Source organism: Cervus elaphus, chromosome 29 (assembly GCF_910594005.1).
Source record: "Cervus elaphus chromosome 29, mCerEla1.1, whole genome shotgun sequence".
Taxonomy (NCBI): domain Eukaryota; kingdom Metazoa; phylum Chordata; class Mammalia; order Artiodactyla; family Cervidae; genus Cervus; species Cervus elaphus.
The window spans coordinates 10,418,880-10,433,821 of NC_057843.1; the positions used below are offsets into that span (position 1 = coordinate 10,418,880).

The 14,942-nt window shown below is 43.4% G+C and overlaps 1 protein-coding gene across 1 annotated transcript in view; it reads left to right on the forward strand.

The window, feature by feature from the left end:
* Positions 1 to 14,942, forward strand: part of INTS9 (integrator complex subunit 9) — a 120,848-nt gene that overhangs the window by 46,485 nt on the left and 59,421 nt on the right. Inside the window, exons 3-6 of the mRNA XM_043891132.1 lie at positions 938 to 998; positions 4,171 to 4,233; positions 8,674 to 8,813; positions 10,934 to 11,020. Of these exons, the coding sequence (XP_043747067.1) occupies positions 938 to 998; positions 4,171 to 4,233; positions 8,674 to 8,813; positions 10,934 to 11,020 (351 nt within the window). The remainder of the gene's footprint in view (positions 1 to 937; positions 999 to 4,170; positions 4,234 to 8,673; positions 8,814 to 10,933; positions 11,021 to 14,942) is intronic.

The following is a 14,942-nucleotide window of genomic DNA, read 5'->3' on the forward strand; positions in this document are numbered from 1 at the left end:
TATATATCAATTTGGTTTTGGGTTATAGAGTCTTTTAGTCCCACACCCATACTTTGCCCTTTATTTTTAAATTTAATTTTGTGTTGAAGTGCTAAAATCCTTTTGCAATCTACCTTGTACTTCTGATGTGTTTTCTTCACATATCACCTTGGTCAAGTTTTTCTTTTTACCAACATTTTTTTTTTTCTCCTGACATGTTTGCATTTTCAGCCTCCAGTGTAATTCTTCTGGTCAGCTCGTAGCACTCAGTTAAATTCTGAGCTTGCCAAAGTGAATGATTTTTGGTTCAGATTTTTTTGATATAACGTATATGTGAAATTAACCTCACCTTCTAGAAATTACTCCCTGAGATACGGTGAGATTTTATAACACTGAGAAAAGCTAGCTTCACTTGCCAAAATTGGACACTCAAGGCACAGGTAACAAGTGACTAATTCATTTAAGCAATGAATACAGAGGTGACTCTGAGCCGAATTCCGATTTCTACTTGTGGTAAATTCTGGTTGGTAGGCAGCTAAGTGTTCTTGACAGACACCTGACCTCTCTGAGTCTGTTTTGTCCTCTGCAATATGAGGGTCCCATTCGGCTTTCCCCTCAGGCTTGTTGTCAAATGCAACCAAGGTGAAGTCAGGGCCAGTGATTGGAAAACTATACAATGCTGTCGTGCCTCATCTTTCCTTTTCTCTTTATTATTCTGCATAGCACTCTTTTAATTTTTCCATTTGAGGGCAGAACTCTTTGGCTTTTTAATGTTCCATTGCCACGTAATTCTTAAGCTTGATACCACTTGGTTACTTTTCATCTTTCTGATTATTATTTTGGGTGAGCCTTGCTGCCACTCCTTTCAAACTGTTTCATTTTGTGGAGCCGGTACAGTCACCATGAAATCACTGAGGATTATAACCTATTTAGGATAATTTAATCTTTTGTTTTGCAGTCCTAGACTGTCCAATCTTCCTGGCTGGTCCCTAAAGGATGGAAACGCTTTCTTGGACAAGGTAATGATAAGCTGAAGTGTATCTACACCCACTGGAAAGCCATCTTGTCATTCTGGAGCCACCCGACAGTAATGTGACTAATGGACTCATTTCTTCCCCTTTGTCTTCTCCCTAAAAACTCCTGTGACCTGTGTAGAGTCTTCAGTACTTGGTAATAACTGTTTTTAAGAGCTTTTTAAGGAGTCTTGGTGTTCAGACACAGATCCAGTTTTCACATATGTAAAATCTAGGGACTTCAGCTGGAAATACATTTTATCACCCCAAAAAGAAAACTATTATTTCTAGAATTGTGATGAGTGTTTTAGTGGCATTGCTTGTTAGAGAATTCCATCCATCTCATTTCGTTTTGAGGCTATACTGACTTTTCCTATAAGGAGTGAACTTTTTTTTTTAAAAAATAACTTTAAAGCCCACCAAACACTGTTGAGTTTTAAACCGCTCTTCTAGGGGTCAGATCACATAGGGCGTTGTCAGAAGTTTGGGTCTTCTTCTTGGGGTAATGAAGGGCCAGAGAGGGTTGCTGCAGGCAGGGCCATCCTCTGCGCAGACCGTTGGCTGCAGTGTGGAGAACAGACTGAGGAGCCAAGTGTTTCACTTTTAGGCCGTGTGCTCGGGGGGCGTGAGAGGGAAACACGTGTTCAGGTAAACGTGACCACAAGGGCCTTCCAGACTATGATCTATGATCGTGGTAGCCTGGCCTGGACACTCTTATAATTTGTGAAAAAAGAACATGGTTCTTTTAACAGGAATCTAGGAATTTGGAGTTCTATTAATAACTTTAATCACTAACTAAGCCTAAACTGAATGACTCAAATCACTTTTTATTTTTTTCGAGGCTGTTAAATTTTTGCCATTAGATTGTCTTCATGGTATGCCCTTCCTCAGATCAATTTTTAGGCATTTAAGTTCCATATGAGAGACCAGAGATACGAAACAAAAGTTAAAACTTACCTAGCCAAATTTTCTTCTGAGAAAAAGTCAGAGATAAAGGAAGATTAGACACTGTAAAGCTTATCCACGCCATTCTTAGACCTCCGTGTCATTCTTCCTCTCCCCAGTTTCATAATTAAAAGACTGAATGTGAGGATCCTTAAAATGATTCATCTGAATGAGGCATTTCCTTCTCCTCATAGATATTGTTAAATGAAGAGGAGCTCTTTTTACAGAATTAATTCCTGTACCTGCCCCCTCACCCCAGCTTCAAGTGCAGGCCAGATGCATGACTTGAAATCAGATTTCCCTCATAGCCTAACTATAAAATTAGGTGACATTCAAGAACCTATGCACCTGATGAAATTTCAGCCTGTGTCTCCTGCTGGCTGTAAATCATTGTTCCCAGAGAAAGGCTCAGAAGCATCCCATTACCCATGCATTGTGAGCAAGATGACTTGCATGTGTCTGTGGGAGCATTTCATTAGGAGGGAGTGGCGAATAAAATACAGTGACATTGTAAGTGCTCAGAATGGCAAATACGCTGCTCCAGGCCAGGAAAGATGAGCATCTCAGAGGAGGCTCTGTCAGGCGAGGTAGGCAGACCCTGCACCCTGATGCATGGCAGGGCATGGAGAATGTGGGGAAGATTACACAGCCGATGAAAGGCCAGGCAGTGCTTTGAAATTTCCCATGATTTGTCTTTAATCATTTTCAATCTCATCCCGAGGGAGTTGGGGGTCTTCATCCATTAACCGTAATTGCTCATTTGTTTTTCACTGGCAGGTATATTATAATTACAAATGGTTTCAGTCTCTTTTTGGCTCGGCATTTCACTGGTTAAATGGTAGTCATATAAGGAGAGGAACCAGAGTTTACAGTGGAAGGCAAGAGTAGGAAATGTTCTCTAAGCTTCTGATAGGAGACTTGTAAAATTCAAAAGGAAGAGAGCAGACAGTTAATGCCACATTTTCAGGTAAAGATTGAGAGTAAAATCATTCCAACTCCAGTGTATAAGTAGAGATATATGAATATACAGAAATTTATGTTCAGTGACTAATGAAAACACAGTGGAACACAATTCCAACTGTATTTTTCCCTTTCTGGGAAAAACAGCAAGATTTCTATCTTGCTACAGAGTCATAGACAGCTTTAACTTTGGAGCATAAACTCCTGCATAGATCTCAGTACAGTGTCATCACGAGAAGACAGCGCCTCTGCTGGCCTCCTGGGGCCCACTCCAGCCGCTTCAGTGTCCGCTGTCATAATTCCAGCTGCTGGTGCTTGTATGGCTTTGCCTGACAGTTTTTTCCTGAAGCTACCCTAGCTGCAGCAGTTGCTGTATAAATATCCCAGGTCCCTTGCCTCTGGGTAGAATCACTCCTGGGTGTACGTTTGATACCATTTCTCAGTCTCCCTGTTGCGCACAGTGGTACGTGGCTATGTGACACATCTATTATCGGCCAGCTTCTTCGCCCTTTATCACTTGCCCTTCCTCCTGCTACTTTTTTTCTTTTTTTTTTTTTTTTTTAGCACCTCTCTTATAAGCTTTCACACACCCTTTTCTCAAGGTCTGTTTGTGAAAGAATTTGAAGTAACACAGGCCTATTAAATACTGTAGGTCATGGGCGGTGTGGGGAGTTGCAGTATATAAATATACTGGTTTTTTTTTGAATGATGGTATGGAGGTGATTTAATCCCTATCCTGTATTCTACATCTCCTTCCTTATTTGCCCCTCAAACCTTGGTAGAAGGAGAAGGGGGTTCCAGTTCATTTATCTGCACTCTGGACTCCCAATCTAATTGCAGAACAGAATCACTGCACATGCTTGTCATGGATACAGGTCCCATGTCTGATCCCTTAGATGTTAGGTAAGACCCAGGAGTCTACTTCCATCACTGTTCTGGATCATTCTGATATTTATTGCTGGTGTAGTCTATATAACTATTGTTTGGAAAGCTCTGGGTTGGAGTTGTGTAAGCAGCATATGTCCACACATGGCTTCCTTGAAGAAGCATCAAGAAATGTGCATGCACGCCCTGATTTTTTTAATACTGAATAAAATGTTCAGCTGCCCTAAGCTTAAACAAGAACCAGTTGATCTAAATAACCTTCCCACTTTCCTCCAACTCCAGCCTTCTGCAGCATTTCATAGAGAGTTTGGTTTGGGGATGGAATTTCTTCGGCACTGTGTTTATTGACCATCTCTTCCTAGAATTTTTTTTCTTTCATGTCTTTCAGGAGCTAAAGGAGTGCTCAGGTCATGTATTTGTGGATTCTGTACCTGAATTCTGCCTACCAGAGGTAAGATTAAAGTGAATCTTCTCGTAGGAACAGAGCATATCTGATCATCTCTCAGAGTGAAGACAAGAAATAATTTCAAGGGGCTGAACTTCTTATTTTCAAATCAAAAATGAATCTTATACTAGGCACTTTGTTATACAACTAAAATTCGATCATTTAGGAGCTTTTTGAATTGTCCATAAATCACTGAAGTCATTCCTTCCTAGCTCTTTCTGTAATCCCCATTGGCATTCACACTGGGGCATAGTGTTGAGCAAGGTAAAGAATAACTGAAGTCTTTCAGTTCTGTAATTAGTCGTAGTCATCCCTTAGTCTCTGAGGGGATGGGTTCTAGGACCCCCGTGAGTACCAAAATCCACAGATGCTCAAGCATCCAATATGATGGGGTACAATGAATAGAGGCCGCCCTCCATATCTACAGATTTCACATCCAGGGTTGCAGGAGGCCCACTGGATAATGCCCCTGTCTTAGGTCAGCCACACTTTTTCTAGTCTTGAGTACTTGGGAATTGCTGTTATTCCGCTAGTACAATAAACTGGAAAACTTCTTGCTGACTTAATAGCACATGAAATATTGCTTGAAATTCACAGATCCTGAACTGAGTCACGGATATCTGTCGCTTATATATTATCATCACAATGAGACTTGTTATAAGTGTCTGAGTCCAGTTCCATTGTTTTAAAGGAAACAAAGATCAGTTTGCATTAGTCTTAAAGGAAACATCTCAACTGACAGGCCTGATCCCCAGAGTGGCCTGGGCGGAGATCTCAGCACACAGGAGAGCCGTGGGGAGGCCAGTAGCCTGTCCAGGTTCCTGGGGAAATCACTGAGAAGCACCATTCTGCTCTTCCCGTGTTCCCTGGGGTGTCAGTGCCTGTCAAACTGACTCACAGTTCAGCGCCAGAGAGAAAAGAAAGCGGGTGTGCTGTGTCTCTTAGTTTTGTCCTTTCTTCCTATCTCTCTTCCCATTTCTACAACTTTGTTGATACCCTTCAGATAAACTTTCTCTCTCTCTCTCTTTGAAGTATGTGAGGTGACCTTTTAGGACACCAGAGCAAAGAAAAACAGAGAAGGACATGGTCATTGAAGTTGGCAGATAAGGGAGAGAGTTTGTGGTGAAGTGATAGGAGCAAGGGTGAAGGGGACAGCAAAATCCTGAGCTCTCCCTAACTGCTGATAAAATTTTGTCATCTTCATTTGTCATTTAGGAGCTGGTGGGCCAGTCCCCCATCTCTCCAAAGATTCCTAGTCCCAGGTGCTTTTATTTTTCAGTTTACTGCCTGTGGCATTGACCGCTGCAACCTTCAGCTTGACCAACAGCGGAGAATCCCTGGCTTGGGGTTCTGGGGTCTTTCTGACTTGCTCCATAGACTCCTGCTAAACTTTGAAATTAGACAGTCATCATTCCACAGTTCACTTTTGCCAAGCTAAAAGCAGCAGTATTATATGTAGGATTCTAGAGCCATAGGGTTTTTTTTTTTTAACTTGCATCAGAATTTGTAGTTTATGACATGTTAGTGAAAGTTGCTTAGTTGTGTCCAACTCTTTGCGACCCTATGGACTATACAGTCATTGAAATTCTCCGGGCCAGAATACCAGAGTGGGTAGCCTTTCCCTTCTCTAGGAGATCTTCCCAACCCAGGGATTGAACCCAGGTCTCCTGCATTGCAGGCAGATTCTTTACCAGCTGAGCCACTAGGGAAGCCCAAGAATACTAGAGTAGGTAGCCTATCCCTTCTCCAGAGGATCTTCCCTATCCAGGAATGTAACTGGGGTCTCCTGCTTTGCCGGCAGATTCTTTACCATCCGAGCTACCAGGGTAGCCCATGACAGATCAGTAGTACTTACTGTTTTAAGGGAAACCAGGGCATTGTACGATCAGGAGAAAATAGGAGAGTCTTTGAATCAGGAGAGAGAGACTTACTGCACAGTCCAGCCTTGGCTGACTTGTGGCTGAGCCATACAGAACTAAAATTCTAGTCTTCATGGAATTTATAATCTAGTGCAGCTACTTTAAACATCTTTGTATTCCCCCAAAGTCTGCACCACAGACTGTGCATAAAGTCTAGGACAGTATAGTAAGCAGCCAATAAATTATGATTGTTTTGATCCAATTCATGGTCTGTAGAACCCAAGTGTCTCTATTGGGCTTCCCAGGTGGCACATTGGTAAAGAATCTGCCTGCCAGTGCAAGAGACACAGGAGACACGCGTTTGATCCCTGGGTCCGGAAGATCCCCTGGAGGAGGAAATGGCAACCCACTCCAGTATTTTTGCCTGGGAAATCCCATAGACTGAGGAGCCTAGCCGGGAATAGTCCATGGGGTCGCAAAAAGTCAGACACATCTGAGCCCACACATGCACAAAAACACAAAGAACCAAAGTATCTGTATGCAAGAAGTTTAAAAATAATCTTTATGGGATATCATTGAGTGAAAGTAAATGTGTGTGTGTGTATATACACACACACACACACATAGTTTGGATGTTCAATTTATTTCTCAGAAAATTGTTTATGTAGGCAGTCTTTGATATATATACAGGCAATACATGTGTGTGTATATATATATATATATTTGTCCCCCAGCTGTCCTCACCAGATTTCTTATCATTATAGACTCTGTGGGCTGATTCTTACATCCTTAAAGAGAAATTTCAAATATACCTACCCAGTTTCTGAAGAGGTAGAAGGAAGGGAGGGAAGTTTTTGGCCTTTACTGTTGCTTCAACTCTCCTTTCCTTGTTTTCTTCTGTACCTGTCACTCTGCTTCTCTGTCTTAACCTTCTCATTTGTTTAAAAATGGTTCTGGAGAGGAGGTGAGAAATAGGACCAGTAGACCTTCCTTCATTATGTGAGGATATAGTCTTGGAAGTGCAGTATGCAACATGGAATTAAGTTGTGGTCCTTAGACATTTTATTCACACAGATTGCCATTGCCTTGGCAGTGAGTAGCTTTTGACTCTAATCTCCTTTCTGTCCTAAGGAGCTGAAGCTGATTATGCCTTGGTGGCTTTATTAAATCAATTTACTTTACACATAAAGTCATTCAACCAGAAAATACCCACAGCCGAAATGGTGTGCTGTCTCTGTCGTTTGCAAAGATGGCACAGACATCTTTGTCCCAGTCTGTGGCGGACCGAGTAGCTCTGTGCCCCAGTCTCCTAACTAAAACTCTTTCTTGAGTTACCCCATGCTGTCTGTACTGCCCCATGCAGTTTCTGTGGGATAAGTTCCGTGAGGGAGAGCTCAGAGACTGAGGAGATGTCTTTGAATCAGAGCGGCTAGCTTCTCACAGTGGCGCCTCCACGGAGGGCGCCACTTCTCGTGATGTATTCCTCCAGCAACAGTGCACCGAGGCCTGTTCTGTCCTGGCTGCCACAGCTTGAAGGGGACAGAGATGAGTCCCATAGGATTTTTTATCTCAGAGACGTTCCAGTTTGGGGAGACAAGGGCATCCTTTGAGGTGCCCACCATAGTAAAGAATAGTAACTGCTTTAAGAGGGATATTGACAAAGTGCCTTGGCAGTTCTTAGGAAGAAGTGCTTCCTTTCATCTGGGCAAATCAGGAGGGCGTAGCAGAAGAAGAGAATTGAGTCTTAAAAAGCAGGTAGGGGAACTTCCCTGGTGGTTCAGTGGCTAAGAATCTGTATTCCTAATGCCTGGGTCCCCAGTTCAATCCCTGGTCTAGCACACAGGACTAGATCCTATGTGCTAAGACCCAGCACAGCCAAATGAATAAGTAAATATAAAAAAATAAAAAAGCAATTGCCCCCCCCCCAAAAAATACTTCATAATTTTTTTAAAAAGGCAGGTAGAGCTTAAATTTATGTAAAAATCATTCCCTTCTACTAAAAGTTTTCATAAAATTTACTCAACATGAGTAGCATTATTCCTCACCTGCCAACCTGTCTTTTTCCCTATTCACATGACATTAATAGTGGAGTAAATGGTAGGCTGAGGGTTATGATTAGGGTAGAGTACAAGAGCATAACCTCCTTTTATGACTCTGCCACTACATTTGGGGGGGGGTTCTTTATCCAGCACTAGTGGTCTAAAGTCACCTCAAGAAAAAATAAACTTGTCTCCTCCATTGGACTTTTGAAGAGCTGCTTCCTGTGTGGTGCTCCCTCTCAGCTGCTTCCTGTTACCTGGCTCCACCTGGCAGGCAGCGGCGGCTAAAGTGTCCCGTTGTCATTTATCCTCATAGGTCTGCCTTTCAGAACTCTGTTGTGGTAAAAGCAGCAGCCGTCCTGTCCTGCTGCTCCATGTCGGCACTGGGGAATATCCCCGCGCGAGAGACCAGAAACGTTAGAGGAGCGGCATCATTATTCTGTAGCACCACAGCCACTCTGCCTTCTGACAGTGTCATTTTTCAGCCCCATCGTGCTGAGCTGTGTGCAGAGCACAGACACGTCTCACTCCCTCCCCTTTTTTCTCAGACCGAGCTGATAGATCTGTCTACAGTGGATGTGATCCTCATCTCTAACTATCACTGCATGATGGCCCTGCCCTACATCACGGAGCACACCGGGTTCACAGGCACGGTCTACGCCACGGAGCCCACCGTTCAGATCGGCAGGTGAGGGCATCTCTTCTGGAGCTGTGAGTGAGCGGCTGGAGAGCTCCTCCCTTCAGCAGTGACTGTTAATAGAGTGCTGTGCCCAGAGGCACCGTGGTTTGCTCCCGAGCAGCTGACCTGGAGGAACAGAATGAATAGACAACTCTGCAGATAAAACAAGTGTTCGTTGGAGTTGCCTAGAAATGGATGCTGGGAATAGTGGTCGTTCAGTCTTTCTTAGAAAAATGGAAAGAGAGGGACAACTGTTCTGTGCAGACAACACTAATTAAAGGAGGTATCATTCAGTAGGTGCCACCGAGATGCAATGCAGAGGGCTTTGGAGGAGAAAGGAACACAGCATATTTAAGAAAAAAAGAAAATTTACTACTTTGCTTTCAGAATTTCCCTCCCTTTCAGTGCAGACTATAAACAGAGACGGCTTGCAGGATTTCCCTGGTGGTCCCGTGGTTAAGACTCCACACTTAACACTGCAGAGGGTGCAGGTTCAATCCCTGATCGGGTAACTAAGATCCCACATGCCAGTAAAAGGAAAAAAGACAGAGATGGCTGGTAGAAAACAGGATGAGTATGTAGATGAAGTTGTCTGTAGTGTTGACAGAGTGAAACTCAAGACCCAATGAAATGAAAACCTCACAGTCTTTCTTTGACTCTGAGAATGCTATGAGCCAGATGCCAGCCTCTCCCAGGTCTCTGTGGGACAGAAGGTTGTTTCAAGTAACCAGAGCATCATTTAGTGAGAAAAAAAAAAAAATTATATGAAGAAAATTACCCCAGAACAGAAAGAATTGTGTTGAAGCAAACAAACCGGTATGGTGTGAGGTAAAACTATCAAGACCTAAACTACAGGATCTAAGTGCAATATAGGCTCTTAGTTCTAGGTTCTAGAGTCTGGCTGAAGTCCAGCAAGATGGAATTACCAGAAGTGAAGCAAAATCAGTCTGTGTTTTTTGTGTCAAATTTATTACCCTCAGTGTGTACAGAAAAATTGTAAAAGATCTGAGGGAAAGACGTAATAGAAAAGTAAAGGTGATGGGTCAGTTTCAGGGAGAGGAGAAACCGACAGCATTAGATTGTCTGAGAAAGCTAAATCCTGAGGATGCACACACAAGAATGAATGTTCTCCTAAAAGCTACAGCCACAGCAGGTGTGAGCCTGAATCCCAGATCTTCGAATGCCAGAACAGGTGCTGCTCCCTTGAGGTGAAAGTCAATGATGGTATTAGGAATAAGTAAATAAATGGAAACACAATGAAGTCTTCCAGCATTCAAATGCTAATACGTTTATGGCTTGCCATGCCTGTATGTTTATTGGGAGAGGATTTAAGTCGATCCAGAACATCTGTACTGGATTATATGGGGGAGTCAGGACGTTAAAAGTCTCTTTCTAGCTTTCTGGTCATCCTGCAGCTATCCAGGGTCCTCTCGTGCGCTGTTCCATGGCTTCCTCAGAGCATGAGATCTTTGACCCAGTTGAGCAAGGCCTCTCTCAGGTTCCCTCAGGTAGGGGTCTGTGGAAATCCAGCTTGCAGTCGCAGAGCCTGTCCTCTGGCAGGTCCTTGAGTTAGAGCTTCAGTATTAGTTCTTAGAGTGTTCTTTTTTTCTTTTTTTTTTTAGAGTGTTCTTGCATGTGGACTTTTGTTAATTCCTAAAACATATATATGAAGAAAATTTGTTTCACCAGTTTAAAAAATGTCCATTTAATGTTGTCATTAAGAAACAATCCTGCCCCCACCTCTGCTACCGCCAAAATCAGATACTTCATGCTCACTTAGCTTTTTCTCCTGCTGTATTTTTAATTACTTAAATAAAGGCAGAGATCTTAAGAGTGAGAGTAAAACCATAGGTTTAAATATTTCAGACTTCCAAGATAAGCAACACTCCAGGCTTATTTTAAAGGTGAATTAAATCATTTACATTCCGAATTTTTAACATGGAAATACAAGACAGAGTCTGAGTTTTTGTTCAGGTTTATATAAAATGGTGCCCACATTTATATGAAACAGGAAGAAAGATGATTGGGGAGGGGCAGGCAAACAAGCCCGTTTCTCTTGACTGTGTTAGAGTGCAATGTTTTTCTGACTCTCTTTTTGAGTGTTCATTGCTGTCCTTGTTTCAATCCAGGCTTCTCATGGAAGAGTTGGTGAACTTCATTGAACGAGTGCCCAAGGCTCAGTCTGCCTCCTTGTGGAAGAACAAGGATATTCAGCGGTGAGTAGTGGGCGGTCTACTCCCCTTGACCGTTGTGGGGGCAGGGGGAGGACTTAGCAAGCAGTCTCAAGTGTTTCCTTGTTTTCTGCTTAGTTTATGCTGTTAGAACTAAGATTCTCTTTTCCCTATGTCTGATTCAACCAACAGATTTTGAGAGGCAACCATGCCATATGCAAGGTAGTATGCTAGGTTTGGGTGTTTTTTAAACTTAGTAAACAATTGGCTGTCTCTTTGAGGTGCAGAGGGGTTAATGGGAAGTCAGACAATGAAACACATACATTACAGTCTTGGGTGGCATGTATTGTAACAGATGCTTGGTGACAAGGCTATAGGCACTCAGAAAATGAAGGTGTTTCTTTGCTTAGGGAACTGAGGAGGGACATTCCATAGGAGATGACAATTAAGGTACGTCTCAGAGAAAGAAAAGGACTTCTCCTGATAGAAAAGGTCATAAAGTGGGGTCCAGGCAATACAGCAGTCCCCAACCTTTTTGGCACCAGGGACCCATTTTGTAGAAGACAGGTTTTCCATGGACTGGGGCAGGGGATGGTTTGGGGATGGTCCAAGTGTATTACATTTATTGTGCACTTTCCTTCCGTTGTTATGACATCAACTCCACTTCAGATCATTAGGCATTAGATCCCAGAGATTGGGGGCCCCTGATATAGTATATTCAGGCAACATATTCAGTCCAGGGTGGATTAGAATTGGTTGAGCACAGAGGGGGAAAGGTGAAATGTCCCTAGACAGGGACACTGGAGCAAGATGATGAAGAGTCTACCGTGTGAAGACTGATCTTTCTGTAATCGGGTATGGGAAGTCCATCGCGGGAGGTTGACAAGGCAGGGACATGATCACACGTCTGCTGAGAGGAAGCAGCCCTGGAAGCGGCATGGAGGATGGATGGAATACAGAGACAGGAGCAGGGAGCCCAGTGGCAGAAACCCAGGCACGAGAACAGAAGCCTGAACTAAGAAGGCTGTAGCAGGAGAATGAACCGGTGAAGGGAGTGGAAATGCAGTCGAGAAGGCAGAGAGGCAGCGTGGTTCTTCTCCCGCGCTTGCCTCTGATGGACAGTAGAGGACACCAGTCAGTCTTAGCGCATTGCAGCGGGTCACCCCTACCAGTTGCTGCACGCAGCCTCCAGCACCCCAGCCCTCCAGGCCTGGGTCCAGAGTCAGAACTCGTCTGTAATTTCTTAGGTGTGTTCCTTAATCTCCTACCCATTCCACTCTCTTCCAGCTACCTCGTCACTGAGTTCTTTCCCTCTAGGTCCATGATTTGTGAGCCATCTATTACCTAAACTTTAGAATGTCTTGGGTTTTGTGACATTCTTTCTACAAGGATACATGTAGAATATGAATAGGCTTCCCTGGTGGCTCAGACCATAAAGAGTCTGCCTGCCATGCAGAAGACCCAGTTCGATCCCTGGGTCAGGAAGATCCCCTGGAGGAGGAAATGACAACCCACTCTAATATTCTTGCCTGGGAAATCCCATGGACAGAGGAAGCTGGCAGACTACAGTCCATGGGGTCGCACAGAGTCAGACACAACTGGTCAACTAATACACACTATGAACATGTAGCTAGGAGAATATGCTTTGTTTGGTTTTTGCTTATATTTCATTTTTTTTTTTAATGTGGACCATATTTAAAGTCTTTGTTGAATTTGTTACACTATTGCTTCTGTTTTACCTTTTGGTTTTTGGCCCACGCAGCACGTGGGATCTTAGCTTCCCAACCAGGAATCAAACTTGCACCCCCTGCATAGGAAGAGGCGGGGGTCTTAACCGCTGGACCACCAGGGAAGTCCCTGCTTTGTTTTTATACTGTGACCGTCTCAGAGTTTGAGAATATGAGTCTCCTCTGTGCATTCCTTTATCACATGTGTTACTTACCTTCTTTAACTTCCGTAGCACTTGTTATGTGCCTCACCCTCTAATCAGTGTTTTCTTTAATTCACTTAGTTCTTCAACATGATCGTTTCGCACAAGAGAAAACAGGCACAGCGAGGTTAAGTAACTTGTTTGGGTCACCCAGCTAGTGGATGGTAGGATTTGGATTCAAACCCAGGCAGCTGGGCTTGTCTGGATCCCAACACCGAGCCACTAACCCCTGTGCTGGGCGGCCCCTCAGCCATTACAGGCCTCTCCTGCAGAGTGTGTGAGCCCCTCATGTGATGGAAGGGGAACACATAACAGTGCGCATCTTCTGTGTTTTATGGTCTCCTTTGTGTCTCTGTTTCCGTCCCTGGGGACATGGTATCTGTCTGACTTGTCATTAGGGAACGTTTGGTGGACGCATGCGTTTCTGAGTCTTCTCAGCGCACGTGGCTGCCTTCCTTGATCTGCCAGCTTAGTACAGGTTCCCTCCCGTCCCGAGTCTTTTTATTCTCAGCTTCCTACCTCCTCCTCCCCTTTTTCCCCCTCCTGTCTGCCCACTGGCCCACACATGTCCCAGTTGCTCTTTTCATCCCCCTCCTTAGAAACCTGAGGAGTTTGTTTTCACTCGCTGTGGAACACGTACACCTTGGCTCCCCTCACTTCCTCCTTTTATATTTATACCCTTAAATATTCTGCCATGAAGAATTTTGGCACACCAGTGATGATGTTCAAAGGTCACTGTTTCCTGATTCCCAAACCCTGGGCCAAGCCTTGAGACATCCAAGTCTGTCCTTTGCCTTTTTGTCTGTGACCTTGGACAGAATCCTTGGCAGTGGTCTTTGCTTCCCACTCTTTGTAAAATACAAGATTTTTTTCGGGCCTACCGAAAAAAATGCCATCGTATTTTAGGGGAAAAGGTGAATTGAACTTGAAGGAACAGAGGGCTAGGGAGGAGGCCTGAAAGTAATTTCCTAAGGTGCTTTAGGATATCTCTTTTTTTTTTTTTTTAAAGGTGCTAGTTGAAATAAAATCTTGAATCTGTTATCTCGCCACCTGGTGGGCAAAAACCAGAAACTGTTGAGAGGTAGCTTGGTAGAGAAGAAAGAATAACATGGACCAATCGGAGACTGTATTTCATTACTTCGTGTATCCCGAGCATATTTCTGATCCCCGCCAAGCATTTTATTTTGGTTTTTGAGTGTGAGATGAGCCATAGTTACTGATAGGGAAAGAGAAGAGTCTGATTATTGGAAAGATTACACCGAGGTGACAGACAAATCAAGCAAGCCATGTCCTCTTTTTTTTTTTTCTCTTGAAGAAATTCAGCATAAATATTAGAACTGGTAGAAAAATGTGAGGAGCTATTTTGTAACTGACATCAGACAAAAGAGTTCTCTCAAAATAGTCACCCAGGATTTCATCTCGGACCAGAATACTAAAAGTATTTCATGTGAATATTTATGCTGAAGGATTTACACCCCTTGAAAAGTTCCCTGTGTCATAAACCAGAGGATATCATATGTCCCAAGACAGTGTAACAGATTCTATCATGAAGCAGTGACCAAATGATACAGCTATATCTTTTCTTTATCTCAATTTATTTTTTAATTCCTGCATCCCCCTTGTTCCATTCCTATAAAATAGGAGTCGCAAACTCAGATACCTCTAGGGATGAAGAAGAGGTAGGTAAGTTCAGGAGTGGGGTTGGCTGCCCGGAACCATGGCCCGGCGACCACACCTCTCTAAGGGGCAGCTGACGCGCAACTTCAGCACATTTTCGGCCATATGGGAACGCAAGCCCATCACTGCCAAAACCTGTTCCTTTTTTTTTTTTTTTAAATGAAAAGCTCAGGATCTGGATGTTTCACATGTGATTTTTTTTTTCCTACCTTTTAAAAAGTTGGCTCTCACATTAAAATAAAATTCTAGATGAACACCTCAAGTGGAACACTTCCGTGAGTTGGATTCAAGCCCCTAAGTTTTGACCTAAACCTTATACAAGCTGTCTCATGGTTAAGTTTAAAATTAATGCATCTTAGT